Below are 18,743 nucleotides of genomic sequence, written 5' to 3' on the forward strand. Positions count from 1 at the left end.
GCCTTCGTAAAATAAAAAACAAAACTTTCTCAATAGTCAAAGGAACCTTTACACGCATCACTATCCGATTTCTTCCCAGCTTGGATGCAAAATAAATTCACATATACCCTGAGCGTAATTACAGCTCTGATACAACAAGTATCATCACTGTTAGCACCTATAGAGGACCCGATAGTGTCGAATAAATACCTTATATCGTACATCGATGAGACCAAGTGGAACGATGGAATATTGCAGAACCAGTCTGCACTGGACTCCGGATATATTGTAAATGTAGGTGATAATCTTGAATGTTTCATTCAAAATGCAAGTTCCCAATTGGACGATGCATTAGAAAAGCCGAATGACCAGATCAATAGTGAAAAGAGAGCACAGTTAACCAATACTCTAGACCAAGGTGTTAAGACCATTTTTGATAAGCTAAATGAACGATGCATTTTTTATCAAGCCGGATTTTGGATTTATGAGTACTGCCCTGGCATAGAATTCGTTCAATTTCATGGTAAAGTAAACATACAAACTGGTGAAATCGTTAATCGAGATGAGTCTCAGGTATATCAGCTGGGAAAATCAAGAGCAAATTTAGACGAGAGAGAATTTGAATTGCTTTATGACGATGTAGGATATTACATCAGCGAGATCATAGGCTCAGGCGATACATGTGATGTGACCGGCGCTGAAAGAATGGTTGAAATTCAATATGTTTGCGGTGGCTCAAACTCTGGACCAGCAACCATCCAATGGGTGAGGGAAACAAAAATCTGTGTTTATGAAGCTCAAGTCACCATCCCTGAATTGTGCAATTTAGAATTATTAGCTAAGAATGAAGATCAAAAAAATGCCTCACCGATCCTTTGTAAAATGCATGACAAATCAGATACTGGCAGCAGTTCCGTTGATTTAATTACTCAATATGAACCAAATTTTCTAGGATCTGGAATATATTTTCTAAGACCTTATAATACCGATGAAAGAGCAAAATTAATGGTCACTGATGACGCGATGTCAAACTGGGATGTGATCACTGAGACATACTATCAGAAATTTGGGAATGCCATAAACAGAATGCTTAGTTTGGGGTTGGTATTGTTACCTAATGGTAATACTCTCCAGCCTGGTGATTCTTGTGTTTGGTTGGCGGAAGTAGTTGACATCAAAGACCAATTTCAAACCATTCTATCCTTGAACATACTTAATTCACAAAGGGCAGAGATATCTTTTAACAAGACTTTCACATTCAGTGAAGATAATGGAAACTTTATATCATACGAGATCAGGGACCCTAGTGAGCCGACTGAACTAAATCAAGAAGGTAAAAATGCGGAACATTACCAGCTAGGCGAACATTCGATTGACTCCAATAATGAACTGTTCTTGAAGCTTTCTGAGGGAATATCTGAAGTTAAAGAACTATTGAACGAAATTGCTGGACCGCAGGATATGGAACTGATATTCGAAAGAATGAGAAACCAACCAAATAATGATTTTGAACTTGCACTAATTAACGGATTCAAATCTTCACTAGCTTTCGGTGACAATGAGAAAAATACTGAGCAAGTAGAACAGGCAAGGATCGATAACGATGGAAGCGCACTGAGTGCCAAGGGTAGTTCAGAGTCCATTATTCAAACCAAAATATCGGGCAATAATATTAAGGAAGAAGAAAGCCCAAGTAGGGATGCTGGAGAAGCCGCCTCAGCGATGGCGCAAAGTACTGAGGTGGAGGCTATAAATGACATACCTGATGTTAACATTGAACATGATGAGCTTTAAGGAAAGAAAAAACGGTAGTTTTACCTTCTAAGTATTTTTTTTTTTCTATTTTTTACTTTTGTTTTTAATTTACACAACAAGAATTGATAAAATTACGATACCTTTTTACACCACATTAGTAAACATAAATACAAAACATAAAAAAAAAAAGTTATCCTATGGATTCTTCCTGCGGAAGGAAATAACTTTAAAATCCTCTTTTTGCCAAATCATCCGTTATCTTCAAATAAAAATTCAAAATGTCAACTTTTTCCCCGATGGTATTGGTATGAAAAAATTTACTCCAATCATCTTGTAACTTATTTTTCCAATTGATGACATCCAAATGATCCATATCTTTTAAAGTTCCTCTATATTCACCCCATTTGCTACTATCTATTGTCACCAGACCGTCGTTTGGCCGACCTTTAGATCTCTCGTAAACAATTTTCCAGGGCGTGCAAAAGACGCTGTACCATTTTGGTACAAAGGAGCAACCATACGAAAAATAAGAGACTTTGGGACTGTTGGGTGTAATTAAGTTGAAGTATTTCATATATGTCGTGGTTAATTGATAAAAACATATTGGCAATATCGTTTGACTCACTCGCAAAGTGTTTAGGTTTTCGAAAAGGTTGACTACATAATCGGCCATCTCCGACCCCCTGTGTGGAGTCGAAATAGTGGTCAGACTTAATACGTCGTAGTTCCTATTCTTGATATTGGAAATCAAATATCGGCAATCCAGCCCGCCCATTGAGTGTGCGATTAAGTTCAACGAATGCCGCTCATCCTTTGACTCGATCTTCTGTACTTCTTTCTGTAGTTGAGCATCTAAGGCCATTGCTCTTTCTTCAATACTACCGAAACCCGGCACCTTGGTGGTGATTACACTACACCCCTTAGATTGAAGAAACTTTTTCACACCAATCCAGTACTCGATCTCTATCAAATTCGGGTATTTTGTATCACTTTCGTCGTCGTCATCTTGCATGAAATTTTCTGTCATATTGTGTACTATTGAATTGGAGATCAAATTTGTTAGATGGAATACCGAAGGGATCAGAATCAGCTTGTCAAACCCTGATAAGCCATGACAGAATACAATAGGATTTTTTGGAGGTTTGTATGAATCAGGCACCTCTACAGAATCTATTATTATATCATTGTCCTCATCATCATGTTTCATTTTAACCAACCGTAAAGTAAAGATTTAAACACACCCTTTTACTTCAATACAATATGGTAGACTCTCTCTTTTCTTGCCCTTTTTATTTTGTAAAACTAGTTGAAATTTGGGCTTATTCTAAGAAGATATTGGTGAGGAAAAGGGAAAAGAGTTTCAGTTGTTTGTTAACACAACTTGAACTACTCCAACTTCAAATATTCCAACAAATAGTAGCTTGCGTGGCGTAATGGCAACGCGTCTGACTTCTAATCAGAAGATTATGGGTTCGACCCCCATCGTGAGTGCTTTGTTTTCCAAATTCCGTGATAGTTTAATGGTCAGAATGGGCGCTTGTCGCGTGCCAGATCGGGGTTCAATTCCCCGTCGCGGAGATTTTTGATATTTTTGATACCTACAAGTCCATACACAAGAAGGAGGAAAATGGCGATAAACGTCAAGGTAAGAGTTGTGGTTTGGTCGAAACTCATATTGATATATCTAGATATTTGCATACGTAAAGAATATATGTTATGTTAGTGCATATTCAAACCCGATCTTATAGGCTATGTCTGCACAGGAATTATCAAACGGCGTATTTTTTGGTCCATTCCTTTGCGGTCGCCTCGTACTTAGCCTTATCTGTCTTGTATATTTGAGCAATCTCAGGAACCAAGGGGTCATCTGGATTAGCATCTGTTAAAAGGGAGCAAATAGACAACAAAACCTTTGAGAGAGTTAGCGCTGGCGACCACTGATCCTTTAAAATATCCAAGCAAATATTGCCGCTCGAATTGATATTCGGATGATAAATCTTAGTGGTAAAGTTCACCTTCGGTGGCTTGAAGGGATAGTCAGTGGGAAAATGAATAGACAAAAAGAAAACGCCACCTGCGTAGGGTGAATCTGAGGGACCCATGATAGAGGCTTGCCAGTGGTATAAATCGTCCCCTACAGGGCCCGCCGAACATGAAGCAGGAGGGTCTCTTTGAGGATAAGGTTAGAAAAATATCAAGTGTTAGTAACCATGTTGTTTCTGAAACTAAAGAAAAAGAAAATAGCTAACTTCTTGGACATACCTCCCTAAGTCACTTAATTCCTTGGCAATACGCTTGGACGAAGACATTATGGTTTAATGTTTAAGGGATATGATAGAAAAATATGACCTTCCAAAATGATGGTCAATACTTAATCTTAGTATGACAAAAAGGGAATATTACTACTAGTCTTTGGAATCTGGGGTCGGACTACTTTTTATAGCTTTGGTTTGGGTCGGCCGTCTTTGAGACAAATGAGTAAGTGCTATTGTCGCTTAATTACCCGCTCTCAGTGACAATTACTTGTGCGCTGCCATAACCACATAAACATGCTAACACAGAGCTTGACAATACACAAGTGCACGTTGCACTACTGCACTGACAGTTCAACTTACATGTGTAAATAAGGTTGCACGGAAGCTAGAAGAGAGTGTTTTATGTGTCTTACAAATTGCTACTAAAGTATGTAAAGCGAGCGTTCTGCCTACCATAAAAGGAAGAAACAAACCAATCTTTACTATTTCAAGACGCTTCTATATCGATGTAAACAGGCTTATCTCAAATTACTTCAAAGAAGAAGCCGGTCTCAATTATTATCGTAACTGGTCGATTCATAGCTCGACATGCAACAAAGGCCCTTAACATGACTTTCGTAGCACATTACACCATATGCGTCTATGAAGTCTAAACTAGAACTTCAATTAGTTTTTTTTCAATTCCAAACCAAATTGTTCACGAGTAAGTATCTTTTATACTGATAATTAACCGCCGAGGAAGTTCTAGATGTATATATCTACCCCTCTGTGTTACCCGTTAGAATATGAAAATTTTTTTTTGGCGATGAGGTGAAAAATTATCAGCTCTGCCAAAGTAATGAAGTCATAAAGTATAAAGTGTCATTATATATAATGCAATCAGAATCCGATAGTCCAATAAATTTTCGTTAAAATCAAGTCAGTACGATATACTCTTTCAGTAGGCATCCAAAAATAATGGCTGAGAACAAGGACAAGAAGCTGGACTTGTCTTCATTAAGAAGCAAGATTTCTTCGAAATTACAGGACAATAGTAATAAAAATTCAAAGAAGGCACAAAAAAAAAAGAATGCGAAGGACAGTTCGGATGGAAAAAAGGTGGATGAAGACATACGTCGTGAAGCCTTAGCTCTGGGTGCTAGCGAAGAAGATCTAGAATTGATTCAAGGATTGAGTGACGATGACGATGACGCCCATAGTGAGCAGGAATTTGATGCCGGCGCCGATGAGGGTACTAACGACAAAGGGTTCAATAACGACCTTCAGAGTTTCATGAAGGACATAGGATTCGACAAGCACAAACTTGAAGATGTAGACGATGAAGATGGAGAAGACCTTACTAAGTCCGAAGAACCTAAAAAATCTGTACAAGAAAAGAAAAATAAACAACAAAATCACGTAGTCACAACATCAAAAAAGCAAAGCCAACAAAAAAATGACGTTGGTGATGATGATGAAGAAGAAGAAGAAGAAGAAGAAGGAGACGAAAAAGAAGATGCTAACCTTAGTTCAGACCAAGAATCAGACGCAAAATCAGCAGAAAAAGAAAAGAAAGAAGAGAAAGATAGCGATTTAATTACCCAGACAACTATTATCTCATCTGACAAACTAATTATCCCTTACGACAAACCATGGTATCAGATTCCTCTGGATTCTCCAGTTGGACAAAGTGATGATGTTGAGGATTTATCCAAAGAACAAATTGAAAAACTTTTTGAAAGAGGTAAACAAACTTTGGAAATTGATAATCAAACCTACTATGACGAGTTCACAAAAGACTCGTCCCAGGCAAAGTTCATGTCCCAAATTCTGTCAGACGGTACACTCAACGATAAAATATCTGCTGTGACTTTACTGATCCAAGATTCGCCATTACACAACACTAAATCTTTAGAAACTCTTGCGTCCTACTGCGGTAAGAAATCGAGGAATTCGGCTTTACAGAGTTTAAACGCCTTGAAGGATTTATTTTTAAGTGGTCTTTTGCCAAATAGGAAGCTAAGGTACTTTAAAAATCAACCAGGTTTATCAATGATGCTGAGTAAAAAAACTCTGGCCGTTTTCTATTTTGAAGACTACATAAAAAAATTGTTTTTTCGTGTTTTGGAGGTCTTAGAAGTGTTGTCTCATGATCCAATTATTCACGTCAGATTGCAGGTATTAAACCATGTATTTGATTTATTAAGCAATCAGCCAGAACAAGAATTCAACTTGCTAAAATTAGGTGTGAACAAGATTGGTGATATTGATTCCAAAGTTTCTTCAAAAGCTTCTTACTTATTATTAAAGTTAGAACAAGCTCATCCAAATATGAAATCTGTTGTCATCGATGCTATTGTTGATATCGTTTTAAGACCCAACGCTGATTATCATACCACCTATTATTCCGTCATTACTTTAAATCAAACAATCTTGAAAAGATCAGAAGATTCTGTCGCTAACAAGTTGGTGAAAACATATTTTACTCTATTCGAAAAATTCTTGATTAACACCGATAAAGATCACGCTGACGGCACTGCAAAGAGCAATTCAAAGTCATATGAAGAGAAGAGGAAGAAGAATTTCAAAAAAGGTCAGCACGGTGGTAAATCTGTAAAGAACGAAAAAACAGAAAGCGAAGTTTTGGATGAAAAGAACTCAAAGCTGTTCAGTGCTTTATTAACGGGTATCAATCGTGCGTTCCCATTTGCTCAAATTCCGGCTTCAGTTTATGAAATCCATATGGAAACTCTTTATAAGATCACACATTCTTCAAATTTCAACACTTCCATTCAAGCGCTGGTCTTGATTAATCAAGTCACTGTCAAAGCGAAATTGAATAGTGATCGATACTATAGAACACTATACGAAAGTTTATTTGACCCAAGGTTGGTGAATTCCTCTAAGCAGGGTATTTATTTGAATTTACTTTACAAATCATTAAAACAAGATGAATCAAATGTAGAGCGTGTAGAAGCTTTTGTCAAAAGAATCCTTCAGGTTTGCTCTCATTGGATAAATGTTGGTACCATTGCTGGTTTTTTCTACTTATTGATCCAATTGGCCAAAACAGTGCCACAAATAAAAAACCTTTTAACTAACACGCCAGTCGATCATGAGTACGAATCCGATGCTGAAGAGGAACCAGAAAACAAAAACAGTAAAAAAAAAGAATACGATGGCCGTAAGCGTGATCCAAAATTTGCTAATGCGGACAAGTCTTCATTATGGGAGATTAGTCAATTCATTAACCATTTTCATCCTACTGTACAAACATACGCAGGAGCGTATGTCACAGGAGAAACAGAAGAAATATCTAAACCGGACTTGGGCCTATTCACGTTATCACATTTCTTAGATAGGTTTGTCTACAGAAGTGCTAAGCAAACTAACGCCACAAGGGGTGCATCTATCATGCAGCCCTTGTTTAGTGGTTCACGAATTAACGACTCTGTTTTGGTCAAGGCATCAGATGTTATGCATGACCAAAACCCTGTTAACACTGAAGACTGGCTTACTAAAAAGATCAAAGATATCAAACCTGAAGATAAATTCTTTTACCAGTATTTCACCACCAAGAAGACAGCCGATAGAAAAGGAAATAAATCTAACAAGGAGTCTAACTTTGATAGTGATGATGAAATGAATGAAGATGAAATTTGGAGTGCTTTGGTTAAATCTAGACCTGATGTAGAAGATGATAGTGACGAAAGTGAGCTTGACTTCGGTGAAGAGGATTTCAGTGAATCGAGTGGTGAAGATGAAGCCAAACTGGATGTAGTTGACGCGGAAGACGTTGAAAACGAAGACGATCAAGATAGTGATGAGGAAGAGGGTCTCGATGAGGATATATTCTACAGCTTTGATGGAGAAGGGAATACTGGGGACAAAAAACGTTCTCTTGCTGAAAGTGATGAAGAAGTCGAGGGCATAGAAGAAGAAAAAGAAGAAGATATGGAGGCTGCTGCAAAAAGGGCAAAGAAGAAGCAAAGAAAAAATATGCTCAAAAGCTTACCAGTATTTGCGTCCGCAGAAGATTATGCTCAATATTTAGATCAAGATTCAGAGTAGTAACACTATCTATCAGTATAGCTGATCAGTGTTGTAAACTAAATATGAAAAGTAAAACCTGTACAATAAATAACTGTTCAAATTCGAAGCTTCTAAGTTGAAGATATAACGCATTTTAGTGATTTAATAACAATAAAATTTGCATTTCCTTTCTTTGATTATTACTCGAACGACGGTAGTCCGGAGGAGACGGAAGCGGAGCTGAAATAAATTCTATATATGGTTGAAATCACCGAGGTTATGAACAAAGTAAGACAAAGACTGAGACTTTGAACAAAGGCGACCGCGATCTAACAGAACAACCTCTCAAATTCCCATATTTGTAGTGCCGGACTCTCCACTAATTGACCACTTTCAAGCAAGAAAGAATTCGTTATTATTTGACTAATATAGTTTACTATAGAGGTTTTTGATCATGAATAGCAACAAGTTTGTTGTACGAATAGCGGATGCACTTTTTAAGTCATCACTAGCCAAAAATACTCCACCTGTTTACCCACAAAGAATTAGACATTTTGAAATTTTACCCAATGAAAAATGGGTTATATGGGGTCCTGGAAAGAGCAAGTTTTTGAATATCCTTAGTAACAAATATATCTGTGAGCCTCCATTATCTTTGAGATTTGGATTTTTAATGGAAAGTTCGAACATCTTGCCAAGAATTGAACAAGTTGCTTTCAAGGGAGTTTTACCTACTGCTCATTTAAGTGCCAGATACGAATACTTCAAAGATGATTATGACCAAACATGCAAACAGTTTATATTTGACAAGGCAAGCGGATCAAATGCTGTTTCTTATAAAGTTGAAACAAACAATCGTAAAATAAACATGAAACTGTACGATGTTCTTATCGAGAACTTAAAACTGAGCAGTTTGCAAGATCAGTGGGTTATGGGACTAAGTAACGGGCAAATGAGGAGAGCAAGACTTGCTCGTAGCATGCTCAAGGAACCGGATTTACTGCTGATTGACGACCCATTTTTAGGGCTAGATCCAAGTGCAACAGCCACTATCTCACAATTTTTAGCTAGGTATGATAATATGGATGTAAACGGCGATTGCCCAATTGTCATTGGCTCAAGGTATCAAGACACTATTCCTGCATGGTGTACCCATGTATGTTGCGTTGATCAACAAAGCGGTATAGTGTTTCAAGGATCGATTAAAGAGCTCCAAAATAAAGTTGATGAAACCAAATTAATAGCACAAAGAGAATTACGACAGTCCAGAAAAACGAGCTTTTCCAAAGGAGACGTTTCCATCGATGATTTAATTTGTGTACATCCTATGTTTGGAAAGGGTGATCACGAATTTATCAAAATGCCTCACGCTATAGAATTAGACGGGCTGAGCGTTTCATATAAAGGCGAAGCTATTTTGGAAAATTTGCACTGGAAAGTTCAACCTGGTTCAAAGTGGCATATACGAGGAGACAACGGTTCGGGTAAATCGACCCTGCTATCTCTACTTACTGCAGAACATCCTCAATCGTGGAATTCAAATGTTATTGAAAACGGCGTTCCGCGGAGAACAGGTAAGACGAATTATTTTGACATTAATAGCAAAATAAGCATGTCATCGCCCGAGCTACACGCAATTTTCTTAAAAAATGCTGGAAGAAGGTTGAATACCCGGGAAAGTGTTGCAACTGGTTACCGTGATGCCTCTTCTAATAATTTCTTACCAATATGGAAATCTTTAGACAAGAGCGTCCAAAGCATTGTCAACATGTATTTAGAATATTTTGGTTTGGATCAGATTCCTGATAGTTTTTTATTTGAACAATTGACTGTAAGTGATCAGAAACTAGTTCTTTTTGTCAGAAGTTTGATCAAGATGCCACAAATATTAATTCTCGATGAGGCGTTTTCCGGGATGGAAGTGGAACCTATGATGCGTTGTCATGAATTTTTGGAAGAATGGCCTGGAACAGTTCTCGTAGTTGCACACGTTGCCGAGGAAACACCAAAGTGTGCCCATTACTTAAAACTCATATCTCCGGGAGAGTACGAAATTGGTGACATCAATGATAATTAGACTCTTGCTTCTTCAACAATGATACAATGAAATGAAAAAATTCAAAAATTGTGGGGATCATATATAATACTATGTAAATAGGAAGAAATACGAGATCTTTATTCCTTCCGTACCATCTCCCAGCTCTTGATAAATCACAAACGCAATTGCTTTCATAATAGCCGTTAATGGGAAGCGCCTACTAAGCTATTCAAGTCTTGCACAGAGGCGAAGTGAGGTGTTTGGGTGTGATATCATCACCTTTTCTCTGCGGCATATTTCAAAAAAAAATTGTAGTACGATAATACGCACTCAATTGAACCATATTGGAACGGGACGATTAACGCGATTATCTCACCAATATACGAAACTACCAATCTCACAAGGAAGTTCTCGTTTGAATTCAACGGGGATTATTGATTAAAAAGCGTTCTTACCATCCTTTAACAAACGGATCCGCGAAAGGTGTTTTGGCGTTACTACGAAAACACAACACTTTAACGAGACCATAAGATAACAATCAAAACCAGTACTTTGAATACTGCTTTCATTACATCTACTACTTTTTACTAATTGGTCAATTTTGTATTTGTCAGTTTTAAATTAGTTAATTTGCAAAAGAAGTAACCTTCTATTTTCGTGTTTTCATTCTGAGAAAAAAATAGAAAGGCATAGAAAAAGAATCCAACAAATTTCAAGAAATACCTTTCAAAAGCACTTGAAGTATGAGTACTCCTGCAAACTATACCCGCGTTCCTTTATGTGAACCGGAGGAACTTCCAGCAGATATACAACGAGAAAATGAATATGGTACGCTTGATTCTCCAGAGTACTTGCATCAAGTCAAATCACGTGGTGGTGAACCATTACCAAAACCAGTTATTGACACACCACCATATTACATTTCTTTGTTAACATATCTAAACTATTTGATTCTGATCATATTGGGTCATGTTCATGATTTCTTGGGTATGACTTTTCAAAAAAGTAAGCATTTAGATCTTTTAGAACGTGACGGGCTAGCACCTTGGTATTCAAACTTCGAGAGTTTTTATGTCAGAAGAATTAAATTGAGAATTGATGATTGTTTTTCTAGACCAACTACTGGTGTTCCAGGTAGGTTTATTCGTTGTATCGATAGGATATCTCACAATATAAATGAGTATTTCACCTACTCAGGAGCAGTGTACCCATGCATGAACTTGTCGTCATATAATTATTTAGGCTTTGCGCAAAGTAAGGGTCAATGTACCGATGCTGCTTTAGAATCTGTCGACAAATATTCTATTCAATCCGGTGGTCCGGTAACTCAGATTGGTACAACAGATTTGCACGTTAAGGCTGAAAAATTAGTAGCCAGGTTCATTGGCAAAGATGATGCTGTGATCTTTTCAATGGGTTACGGTACAAATGCAAATTTATTCAACGCATTTTTGGACAAGAAATGTTTAGTAATCTCCGATGAACTAAATCACACCTCCATTAGAACTGGTGTTAGGTTATCAGGTGCTGCTGTGAGAACTTTCAAACATGGTGATATGGTGGGATTAGAAAAACTTATTAGAGAACAAATAGTACTTGGTCAACCGAAAACAAATCGTCCATGGAAGAAAATCTTAATATGTGTTGAAGGGTTATTTTCCATGGAAGGTACGTTGTGTAATTTGCCAAAACTAGTTGAATTGAAAAAGAAATATAAATGTTATCTGTTTATTGATGAAGCTCATTCGATTGGTGCCATGGGTCCAACTGGGCGTGGTGTCTGTGAGATTTTTGATATTGACCCCAAAGATGTTGATATTCTAATGGGTACCTTTACTAAGTCATTTGGTGCTGCTGGTGGTTACATAGCTGCTGACCAAGCTATTATTGATGGACTGAGATTGAATTCAACCACTGTAAGCTATAGTGAGTCAATGCCAGCTCCTGTTCTGGCTCAAACTATTTCTTCATTGCAAACAATCAGTGGTGAAATGTGTCCAGGACAGGGGACTGAAAGATTACAACGTATTGCTTTCAACTCCCGTTATCTACGTTTGGCCTTGCAAAGGCTGGGATTCATTGTCTATGGTGTGGCTGACTCCCCAGTTATCCCACTTTTATTGTATTGTCCTTCAAAGATGCCTGCCTTTTCCAGAATGATGCTACAAAGAAGGATTGCAGTCGTTGTTGTTGCATACCCCGCCACTCCATTGATTGAGTCAAGAGTTAGATTTTGTATGTCGGCATCTTTGACTAAAGAAGATATCGATTATTTGTTGCGTCATGTTAATGAGGTCGGTGACAAATTAAATCTGAAGTCAAATTCAGGTAAGTCCAGTTATGACGGTAAACGTCAAAGATGGGACATTGAAGAAGTCATCAAAAGGACGCCTCACGATTGTAAGGAGGACAAATATTTTGTCAACTAAATTACCAATAACCTTATCAGATGGAAAAATTAAGAATTTTCTAGAGAATCTTCGCCCCTGCAGCAGTCCTACTATGGACTCAAGACAGCAAATAATCAAGTAAAAATCATAAAAAATTGTAAAAGAAATATGTAAAAATCCCTCAAAGAATGGAGAAGTTGATAAAGTGCTCAAGATGTCCCAGGATATGAAATGAAGTTCTGTATTATCTCATCCTATATAGATTAATGTTATGTATACAACTATATCGTATCATATTCGCAATTGTTCTTATGCAAAAGGCGTTTTTTTCCCGCGGGCAAGAATCGAACATGACACCAACCCTTAGTAATTTCGCTAAGCAAATATGGTGAGAAACGGACTCTGCTTTAAATGATAAAGAGTTGACATCTCCCTATCTGCCATTTGAAAATCTTGCAATTGGTCATTTGAACGGTCTGGATAAACGTGCGGTTGAACTTTGGAATCTAGAAATCATGTCAAACCTCTACAAAATTGGAAGTGAGACAAAAAATACAATTAAAAAGTTTCGTACATCCACAGCAAGAGCTAACTCGATAAAAGCTCTATCAATTAAGATCGAACCAAAACCGTCCTATGAAATAGTTATTGATGAAGACGAACAAGAAGAACTAGATGTAATGGAAGATCTAACAGAATTAGCGGAGATCTTGCCTGATAATTCACCTCGGTTTCTCCTTACCGCATATCCAATGACAACAAAAGATGGGATCAAACAGACCCCTTTAGTTCTAATTTATTGGAAGCCAATGACAGTTGTGTCACAAGAATGGAAGATGCTTTATGCTGGAGCTTTGGAAATGATTAGAAACGAGTGTGGTACTTTCAAATTGTTAGAAGTTTCTTCGGGCCTAGAAGACGACTCTGACGTTGATGAATTACGAGAGCAATTAAAAAGTTGTTAGTGTAGTTACCATTAATCCATAACACCTGATATAATTATGTAAGCCACTTTCCTAAAGAGTTTTTGTTATGGAATTGTCAAACAAAGACTGTGTTTTGACACCCATAAACCAATCAACCAGACCCAGACACAATATATATATTTTCCTTATATTTCATTTTCACAGTCGCATTTCCCGCACGCGCAACGCATCTCTGTGAAATTTTTGATGTCAGAGAGATTTCCACTTGCCCAAGCAGTTGCAATTTATCTTCGCCAACATGGATTTCACGATTATAATAAAAATTATTCTTTATTTCTCTTATTAGTTTCCAATACACATTAAACCAATAAATCATCAAACCAATCAACAATAATCAGTCAAAATGGGTCGTATGCACAGTGCCGTATGTCTAATCACACCATAACGAGATATTAATGCACATAAACTGGATTAAACAACTCGTCAAAACAGAAGACTGTATAGTGTGGGATTCAAATATGAATCTCTAATGTATTTCTTCTCTATCGGATCACAATTCTATTACAAGTTCCGGTGTGTACACAGGTATATTTTATACTGGAGAGTAGATTCTGCTCACTGTACATTAGCTGGGTGATTCCAATTTCTTTTGCAAACGTGTTGAATTATTTTGACATAGTTTGTTATAAGCTGAGTTACTTCTCCAGTGTATTTTCACTGGAGCTATCACATGTGACCAGTAACTAACTACCTCAACGAAATTATTTTCATTGGGCTCATTAACAATAATAAGTTGATATGCCTACGGCAAGAAGGAACACTCGGAACACTCGTACTTTTATGGAATTTTATGATCTGGAAGAAAGAATATATACATACGTTCTTTTTTCTTCATCAATAAATTTTTATTTTTACTAACATACGATATATTTTTTGGAATATTCAATTCTGATAAATATCATTTTTAAACAGGGTAAAGGTATTTCTTCTTCTGCTATTCCATACTCTAGAAATGCTCCAGCTTGGTTCAAGTTGTCCTCTGAGTCTGTCATTGAACAAATTGTCAAGTACGCCAGAAAAGGTTTGACTCCATCTCAAATCGGTGTCTTGTTGAGAGATGCTCACGGTGTTACCCAATCCCGTGTCATCACTGGTAACAAGATCATGAGAATCTTGAAGTCCAACGGTTTGGCTCCAGAAATCCCAGAAGATTTGTACTACTTGATCAAGAAGGCTGTTTCCGTCAGAAAGCATTTGGAAAGAAACAGAAAGGACAAGGATGCCAAGTTCAGATTGATTTTGATCGAATCTAGAATTCACAGATTGGCTAGATACTACAGGACCGTCGCTGTCTTGCCACCAAACTGGAAGTACGAGTCCGCTACTGCCTCTGCTTTGGTTAACTAGAGTGTTTAAATCATCTTTTTCATTATTTCTTTATATATAATTTTGTATAATTAGAACTGATTTTTTAAACATTTTTCAATATAAAGTAAATTGCATTACATTTCATTTTAATTTATTTGCTTTATGAAATGCTTGTTTTTCCAATTTTAAGTAGGATCTTAATTTTTACACCACATTTTCAGTTTTTAATGTGTGTTAAAAAAGCGACGAAATAATCACTTTCTTAATGGACAGATAGAGATCATGGCTCAAAATTTTGGGAGGATCCCTTCACATAAGTATTATGTGCTAAGCCTATATCGTATTGTTCTCAGAAACATTCCAAAACGTTGTTGCTCATACGCATTTCAATATGAAATAAAGAAAAACCTTTCGAGACAGTTGACCAAACACAAACATGACAAATCTAGTTGGAGTGTTTATATTCTACTTGATAAATTTAAGCTGTTGAATAGCTATCTTTCGGAGGGTAAATTGCAGGAAATTAAAAACTTAATTAAACCGCTGAGGAAGACATCGAAACAATTGAAAACAACAAAGATCCTTGGTACTTTGACCGACCTGGGAGATAATACGGTTCAAAGTCCGGAGGAAGTAAGAAACCTTCATATATTAGAGACTTATATTAAACAAAAGCAAGATTTAGGCCTTTTACCTATCTATGTACCAAAAACGTACAAGATCAATCTCCTATTACCATTAGCATTGAATGACCACGCATGTGTGAACTTGTACAACATTCAGCAAAAACTGGAAAAAGGTTCCCCCTCTGCTAGAATGTCGTATACAAAAGAAGGAAGAAATCAAATATGGTTTGTTCGATCACCTGTTAATAAGGGCAAAAGACAATCCAAAAAACTGGGGGTCTTGATACGACAAGAAAGGAAAGATTCTCAAAAAAATGTCGACAATCTCAATTTTTGTGAAGCAAATGTTACTTGGGCATTACATGAGGCTATTTGGGAGGAATATTTAGAGTCCAAGAGGATAATTAAGATAAACTTGACAAAGTACTTGGATTACAATATAAATAGGTCAAACAAAACGACTAAATATAATCCAGTAAGCCAAATTCAAAAAATTAATGAGTGGGTAGATCCCGTGAGGGAAGTAATGTTCAACTTGCAGTCTAAAAGTTTTCAAAAAGTGGAGTACTTTGCCAATTATAAGGACAAGCTTTTAAAAAAGGGCGGTCAATTGGCCTATTTTGATAAAATATCAAAGGAGATGTATTTCAAACGGGTGAAGTCTTTTGAAACGATGTGCGAAGAAGCATTACCGCACGTTACACCATTTATAATGAAGAGAGACTTGCCAAATGTTCTGACTAAGTACGGTTTCAAGCAAGCAAGCAGGTAATGTCGAATACATGAGTTTAGATTAAAGATTCACTACGTATTGTCAATTCCTTTCGAGCGCAGACATATTTAGTGGTAGAACTTCCAGGTGGTTGTGATGAAGATGCCATTATGAAATATTTTTGTACATGCTTCAATTCCAGAAGTTGATTTTCCAAACTAATTAATAAAGTTCAAGTGGACATATTATATTAGAACTTTTTCATAATAATTTATATTAAGTTCTAATGCAACAATCCGATGACAGTAATTACCTTACCTTTCTACTACTGTTTATGTACCTGCATATAAGTGTCGTATATGGAATAGTTTTTTAGACATCATGGTCCACGTTATACTTATACTACGTACGCTAATGATTTTTTCAGATCCATCACACCTTCTTGAAGATGACTCACTTTTGCTGTTGAAAAAATCTCGATGCTTTATTAATCCCAAAATACTGCCAGAAGTTCTGCGATTTTTCAAGTATTTTTTTCTCTATTTACCAAATAATTTTCAATAGTATAAACTCACCACCAGAGCAAAAGGATCAAGCTTATTTTTCATCTCTAGAGCTCCTACCATTATAAAAATTTATATGGTACTTTTTTCTTTGAGATTACATACTGTGAAACTGCAATTTTGGCAACGTACTTGATACACTACTTACTCTTGCTATCTTTTCAGATTTGTTAGAGTTTTCGGTAAGCACCTCATCTTTCGATTCTGTTGATGCCCGCGGAATATATCGTACGGTAATCCAAGGAACTTTGTCCTTTATATCTAGATTATCTACTTCGATTTCGGAGTTAAAATTCTCGATAAAATTTCTTTCATGAATATTGATACTGGAATTATATACCAAAAACTCATTTAATATAGACACTGTACTCCAGTATGAGAACTTTCTCATGCATGCAACAACAAGAGATATTATCAATTCGCCATTAGTACAGTGCATATAACAGGGATAATGTCTCCTATCGATCAAAAATTTAACACATCGTACCACGACGTCGTATTCAATGGGAACTGCCTTCTTTTTCCTCTTAATCTTCGGTTTAGTCTTGTCTGTCTTCCTCTCATTTTGACATTGTATATGGATCGTCTTGACGTTGTTTTCTTCGCAAAATTTTGCCATTACCGGATCATTACTTAAAGGTTCTGGTGTCAATGAGAGTATGTATTTCAATCTAAGGGTTCTCAAAAATGAGAGATTGATCTCTCGTGGATAGGATCCTCTATATAAGTTTGGCTGGACTGTAGAAAACTGCAACGGAGTCACCAGTGACATCTTGATTCATATAGCTTATTACAGACGTGTGAGAGGTGCCATTCATGGCAAGTGTGGAACCTATAATATATGCTGAAACTCCCTTCCCTCTTGGCAGAGTTCTTTTTTGCCTTCGCACTTTTTTTTAGGGCATAAATCAAATAGCGGTGATTAATAATGAAAATCAATGACAAAAGTCACACAGCAAGCCAAGAGACACGCGTTTATAACGCTTATACAGCTAGTAGAGCGAATTGGTTGGACGGATAGGGACAAGATGGATTTTTTTTACGAAGAACAAGTAGCTAACCTTGAAGACAGTTATTCAAATAATCCTCATACGAAGGAAGCTGAGCCAGCGGAACATAACGAGAATGGCGAACTCCAGAGCCGAGATGACAAAACAAATGAGGCCTTCCAGATGCTAGAAGAAGAAGTAAATAAGCAATACGAAAAGACTACGAGTGTATTTAAAAAGTTGGTTGTCGAAAAAGATGATGGCATTGAAATCAACTTACCTATTAGTAATGAAACAACAGAAGCTGCTCAAAAGTATTTAAAAAAGCTAGACGAGAATATTCACAACGTGGAGAATTTAGCTCAGTCATACTGGAGCAAAATGAAGACCAAGACTTTCTGGTCCGGTTTTGGTAGCGTCAATAATACCATAAACAATAACTCTGTTGACATTGGTCAGGATTTAAAAGAGAAAGAGATTGCTGTGGGTGGGAATAGAACAGAAGCTGAGCTAAGGACATTAACAAAGGATGAGTCGATTTACTTAGACAACAAGATGGATTTGAAAGAGGAGTCATTTGATGTAGATGAAAAAACCGACGAAATATGTCTTATTTTACAGAATGATAAGGATATTTCCAAATTAATGAACGACATTGTGCCTCATCAAATCAGTTATAAAGATTTCTGGCATATATATTTCTTACAAAGAAACAGGATTTTAGATAAAGAAACTAAAAGAAAGGAAATTTTGTCTAAGAAGGAAAAGGAGGCGGGAGAGGAGGAAGTCAACTGGGATGATGAAGATGAGGAAATAGAAGGAGAGGCCGGCGCCAGACGTGAAAATGAAACCAAAGTTGAAGAGCCAAAAAGGGAAATAGAACAAGTTAACAACAATGAAACCTATGGCGACGAGAACGATGACGATGATGATGACTGGGAATGAATGTTCTGTTATATGAAATATACGTGCAATAATATAATTATTTATATACGTGTCATGACATACTTTAAAGGAAAAAAAGTTTATCCAAGGAATGCAGAGGAAGGAGGACAAATTTTTTTTGAGCATGTAATTTCACGCTTATATCTTTGTTTCAATGTCTGGTTGTATCTTCGTTATAACAAATCA

The 18,743-nt window shown here is 36.8% G+C and overlaps 11 protein-coding genes and 2 non-coding genes across 13 annotated transcripts; 10 read left to right on the forward strand and 3 right to left on the reverse strand.

Moving 5' to 3' along the window:
- Positions 1-84: 84 nt before the first annotated feature.
- On the forward strand, positions 85-1,773 carry YOS9 (Yos9p; the record flags this gene model as incomplete). The annotated part of the gene is made up of 1 exon (XM_056232436.1): positions 85-1,773. One exon carries the CDS (start codon positions 85-87, stop codon positions 1,771-1,773), a length of 1,689 nt encoding a protein of 562 aa, XP_056086715.1.
- Positions 1,774-1,960: 187 nt separating this feature from the next.
- On the reverse strand, positions 1,961-2,941 carry TGL2 (triglyceride lipase; the record flags this gene model as incomplete). The annotated part of the gene is made up of 1 exon (XM_056232437.1): positions 1,961-2,941. One exon carries the CDS (start codon positions 2,939-2,941, stop codon positions 1,961-1,963), a length of 981 nt encoding a protein of 326 aa, XP_056086716.1.
- A 212-nt stretch (positions 2,942-3,153) lies between these two features.
- Positions 3,154-3,225, forward strand: Skdi_4.trna8R. Its single transcript has one exon. It is a non-coding gene; the product is annotated as a tRNA-Arg (tRNA).
- A 15-nt stretch (positions 3,226-3,240) lies between these two features.
- Positions 3,241-3,312, forward strand: Skdi_4.trna9D. The gene has a single exon. It is a non-coding gene; the product is annotated as a tRNA-Asp (tRNA).
- A 191-nt stretch (positions 3,313-3,503) lies between these two features.
- Positions 3,504-4,043, reverse strand: UBC5 (E2 ubiquitin-conjugating protein UBC5; the record flags this gene model as incomplete). Its single annotated transcript, XM_056232438.1, has 2 exons — positions 3,504-3,903; positions 3,997-4,043. The coding sequence occupies 2 exons, from the start codon at positions 4,041-4,043 to the stop codon at positions 3,504-3,506; spliced, it is 447 nt and encodes a 148-aa protein (XP_056086717.1).
- A 903-nt stretch (positions 4,044-4,946) lies between these two features.
- MAK21 (RNA-binding ribosome biosynthesis protein MAK21) lies at positions 4,947-8,039 on the forward strand (the record flags this gene model as incomplete). The annotated part of the gene is made up of 1 exon (XM_056232439.1): positions 4,947-8,039. One exon carries the CDS (start codon positions 4,947-4,949, stop codon positions 8,037-8,039), a length of 3,093 nt encoding a protein of 1,030 aa, XP_056086718.1.
- A 415-nt stretch (positions 8,040-8,454) lies between these two features.
- On the forward strand, positions 8,455-10,077 carry SKDI04G2900 (uncharacterized protein; the record flags this gene model as incomplete). Its single annotated transcript, XM_056232441.1, has 1 exon — positions 8,455-10,077. The coding sequence occupies one exon, from the start codon at positions 8,455-8,457 to the stop codon at positions 10,075-10,077; it is 1,623 nt and encodes a 540-aa protein (XP_056086719.1).
- A 704-nt stretch (positions 10,078-10,781) lies between these two features.
- On the forward strand, positions 10,782-12,467 carry LCB2 (serine C-palmitoyltransferase LCB2; the record flags this gene model as incomplete). Its single annotated transcript, XM_056232442.1, has 1 exon — positions 10,782-12,467. One exon carries the CDS (start codon positions 10,782-10,784, stop codon positions 12,465-12,467), a length of 1,686 nt encoding a protein of 561 aa, XP_056086720.1.
- A 476-nt stretch (positions 12,468-12,943) lies between these two features.
- AIM7 (Aim7p) lies at positions 12,944-13,393 on the forward strand (the record flags this gene model as incomplete). The annotated part of the gene is made up of 1 exon (XM_056232443.1): positions 12,944-13,393. One exon carries the CDS (start codon positions 12,944-12,946, stop codon positions 13,391-13,393), a length of 450 nt encoding a protein of 149 aa, XP_056086721.1.
- A 364-nt stretch (positions 13,394-13,757) lies between these two features.
- RPS13 (40S ribosomal protein uS15) lies at positions 13,758-14,761 on the forward strand (the record flags this gene model as incomplete). The annotated part of the gene is made up of 2 exons (XM_056232444.1): positions 13,758-13,778; positions 14,327-14,761. 2 exons carry the CDS (start codon positions 13,758-13,760, stop codon positions 14,759-14,761), a joined length of 456 nt encoding a protein of 151 aa, XP_056086722.1.
- A 243-nt stretch (positions 14,762-15,004) lies between these two features.
- RRG1 (Rrg1p) lies at positions 15,005-16,120 on the forward strand (the record flags this gene model as incomplete). The annotated part of the gene is made up of 1 exon (XM_056232445.1): positions 15,005-16,120. One exon carries the CDS (start codon positions 15,005-15,007, stop codon positions 16,118-16,120), a length of 1,116 nt encoding a protein of 371 aa, XP_056086723.1.
- Positions 16,121-16,720: 600 nt separating this feature from the next.
- On the reverse strand, positions 16,721-17,395 carry OCA6 (protein-tyrosine-phosphatase; the record flags this gene model as incomplete). Its single annotated transcript, XM_056232446.1, has 1 exon — positions 16,721-17,395. One exon carries the CDS (start codon positions 17,393-17,395, stop codon positions 16,721-16,723), a length of 675 nt encoding a protein of 224 aa, XP_056086724.1.
- A 256-nt stretch (positions 17,396-17,651) lies between these two features.
- On the forward strand, positions 17,652-18,557 carry DOS2 (Dos2p; the record flags this gene model as incomplete). Its single annotated transcript, XM_056232447.1, has 1 exon — positions 17,652-18,557. One exon carries the CDS (start codon positions 17,652-17,654, stop codon positions 18,555-18,557), a length of 906 nt encoding a protein of 301 aa, XP_056086725.1.
- Positions 18,558-18,743: the final 186 nt, after the last annotated feature.

Source organism: Saccharomyces kudriavzevii (genome assembly GCF_947243775.1).
Source record: "Saccharomyces kudriavzevii IFO 1802 strain IFO1802 genome assembly, chromosome: 4".
NCBI lineage: Eukaryota > Fungi > Ascomycota > Saccharomycetes > Saccharomycetales > Saccharomycetaceae > Saccharomyces > Saccharomyces kudriavzevii.